The 3,539-nt window shown below is 37.3% G+C and overlaps 1 protein-coding gene across 1 annotated transcript in view; it reads left to right on the top strand.

Moving 5' to 3' along the window:
• Positions 1–3,088, top strand: part of BTLA (B and T lymphocyte associated) — a 42,528-nt gene extending 39,440 nt beyond the window's left edge. The window contains 1 exon segment of the mRNA XM_024120321.1: positions 2,615–3,088. Within this exon segment, the coding sequence (XP_023976089.1) occupies positions 2,615–3,088 (474 nt within the window).
• Positions 3,089–3,539: the final 451 nt, after the last annotated feature.

Here is a 3,539-nt window from a genome sequence, read left to right on the forward strand (position 1 = left end):
GACACTGATGAAAGAAATTAAAGATGATACAGATGGAGAGATATACCATGTTCTTGGATTGGAAGAATCAACATTGTGAAAATGACTCTACTACGCAAAGCGATCTACAGATTCAATGCAATCACTATCAAACTCCCAATGTCATTTTTCACAGAACTACAACAAAAAATCTTAAAATTTGTATGGAGACCCAAAAGACCCTGAATAGCCAATACAATCTTGAGAAAGAAAAATGGAGCTGGAGGAATCAGGCTCCCTGACTTCAGACTATACTACAAAGCTACAGTAATCAAGACAGTATGGTACTGGACAGAAGCAGAAATATAGATCAATGGAACAGGATAGAAAGGCAAGAGATAAGCTCACACACATATGGTCACCTTATTTTTGATGAAGGAGGCAAGAATATACAATGGAGAAAAGACAGCCTTTTCAATAAGTGGTGCTGGAAAAACTGGACAGCTACATGTAAAAGAATGAAATGAGAACACTCCCTAACACCATACACAAAAATAAACTCAAAATGGATTAAACACCTAAATGTAAGACAAGACACTATAAACTCTTAGAGGAATACATAGGCAGACCACTCTATGACATAAATCACAGCAAGATCCTTTTTGACCCACATCCAGAGAAATGGAATTTAAAAAAATAAATAAACAAATGGGACCTAATGAAACTTAAAAGCTTTTGCACAGCAAAGGAAACCATAAACAAGACGAAAAGACAGCCCTCAGAATGGGAGAAAATATTTGCAAATGAAGCAACTGACAAAGGGTTAATCTCCAAAATTTACAAGCAGCTCATGCAACTCAATATCAAAAAAACAAACGGGAAGCCTCTTGCACTGTTGGTGGGTATGTAAATTGATACAGCCACTATGGAGAACAGTATGGAGGTTCCTTAAAAAACTACAAATAGAACTACCATATGACCCAGCAATCCCACTACTGAGCATATTCCCTGAAAAGACCATGATTCAAAAAGAGTCATGTACACAATGTTCATTGCAGCTCTATTTACAGTAGCCAGGACATAGAAGCAACCTAAGTGTCCATCAACAGATGAACGGATAAAGAAGATGTGGCACACATATACAATGGAATATTACTCAGCTATAAAAAGAAACGAAATTGAGTTATTTGTAGTGAGGTCGATGGACCTAGAGCCTGTCATACAGAGTGAAGTAAGTCAGATAGATAAAAACAAATACCGTACGCTAACCCATATATATGGACTCTAAAAAGAAAAAAAAAAAAGTTCTGAAGAACCTAGGGACAGGACAGGAATAAAGACACAGTGGTAGAGAAGGGACTCGAGGACACAGGGAGGGGGAAGTGTAAGCTGGGACAAAGTGAGAGAGTGGCATGGACATATATACACTACCAAATGTAAAATAGATAACTAGTGGGAAGCAGCCACATAGCACAGGGAGAGCAGCTCGGTGCTTGTGACCACCTACAGGGGTGGGATAGGGAGGGTGGGAGGGAGTTGCAAGAGGGAGGAGATATTGGGATATATGTATATGTGTAGCTGATTCAATTTGTTATAAAGCAGAAACTAACACAACATTGTAAAGCAATTATTCTCCAATAAAGATGTTTAAAAAAGAAAAACAGAAAAAGACTCAACAGACATATAAAATAAACTTATGGTTACCAAAGGGGAAAGCAGGGTGTGGGGGGGAGGATATAATTTAGGAGGTTGGGATTGTCATATACACACTACTATACATAAAATAGATCACCAACAAAGACCTACTATATAACACAGGAAACTATATTAATATCTTGTAATAACTTATAATGGAAAAGAATCTGAAAAATTTTATATGTATATCTATATATTTATTTATATATTTATATTTATATATAAATATATATATATAAAACTGAATCACTTTGTTGTACTCCTGAAACTAACAGAACATTGTAAGTTAACTACAATAAGAAAAGAGACCCCAGAGAACTCCCTTACCCCTTCCACCACATAAAAACATATGAAGACCCAGCAAGAAGACAGCTGTGTATGAAACAGGAAGCCAGACACCGAATCTGAAGGTGCCTTGAACTTGGACTCCAGCCTTCAGAACTGTGAGAAATAAATGTTGTTTAAGCCACCCAGACTATAGTATTTTTGTTACAGCATCATGAAAGAACTTAGACACATGTATTATTCAGTATTATGGTCTATTAATTAGTCTTAAAACACAAAAGTAGATTTTAAGAGGGGTTTACGTCAAATAAAGTTATCCATAATTACACTATTGTGTTGTAATATCACCTAACGCTCTATTATATGCACCTGTTTGCCGACTTTATGGCCAGCCTATATTTCGACACCTCTACTATCTCTTGAATTTTGCAAAACGTATTTTAAGTACTAAACAAATGACTGATAAAAGCATTTTTTATCTCAGTGCTTGATCACTATTTATTTTTTCCAATCTATGTGACCAAAATTTATTTTCTGCCTCTCATCTATTCAAGCTCATCAATTTACATCTGAAAACAGGTGGATGGATTTTTGCCAAGATTAAAAGGTGTGTTTAACACGGTGAATTGATTCATCAGTAAGTGAATTTATAAGCCCACATAATTGAAAAGTCTAGAATGGTTCATCTTCGGAGAAGCTTGATGAGAAGATTATATTAAAACTATCAGAATCTGGATATTTTAGTCCATCTTTTGGTTCTGCTCACTTCTATTTTGGATCAACCTTCAGTCAGGCTCTGTCTGCAGCAGCTCTAGAACTCCAAGTGCAGCAGGAAAGAGAAAGTCCTGGTCTCAGGAAGCTCAGAGAGAAGCCTCAGAACGGCATCTCAGTGATTGGTTGTCCAGACTTAGACCCTATGCACATTCGTGAATCAAACTGTGACCAGACCAAACTGTGGTGCACAAATGTATTGTCTGAATTAGGATTTGGCCACAAGGGCATCCCCAGAGCCAGGTGTAAGGTCAACTTCACTTTACACATATGGACAGAAGCTTGGGGAAGGGTGACTTCCCAAAACCAAATCAGTATCCTGTGCCCACAGGATGGGAGTCTTGACTTTGGTAACAAGACCAACAAATGCCCATTATAGATGTTCTGATATACAATATAGTCTCTGTAGTACATACAAAAGTTACTTTGGGGGCTTCCCAGAAAGAAGCAGTCATTCTTCAGGAAACATCAAATTGATGTTTGGAAAGATGCCCATAAACTGCTGATCTGGAAAGACCATTCATATCAAAAGGCCATTAACAAATAAAGAAAACACTGACTTCCAGTACGAACCAAAAATAAAAATCATAAAAGGAGATGCTTCAGCTTTCCGGTATTAATCCATCACTGTGCTGCGTCTTAAGAGAACTATCTCCTGACTAAGCAGCAACAGAATTTGTTTAATGTGACAATCGTTAACATTCTGAATAGCAATGCCTGGGGAGTCAGCTAGTGATCAGATAAAATTATGCATCTTGAACTTGTTCACTCTGAACTCTAAGGGTCCACATATGCTGGCTATGTTCCACTCTACCAAGATTCTGACAGGA

Source organism: Physeter macrocephalus, chromosome 1 (genome assembly GCF_002837175.3).
Source record: "Physeter macrocephalus isolate SW-GA chromosome 1, ASM283717v5, whole genome shotgun sequence".
NCBI lineage: Eukaryota > Metazoa > Chordata > Mammalia > Artiodactyla > Physeteridae > Physeter > Physeter macrocephalus.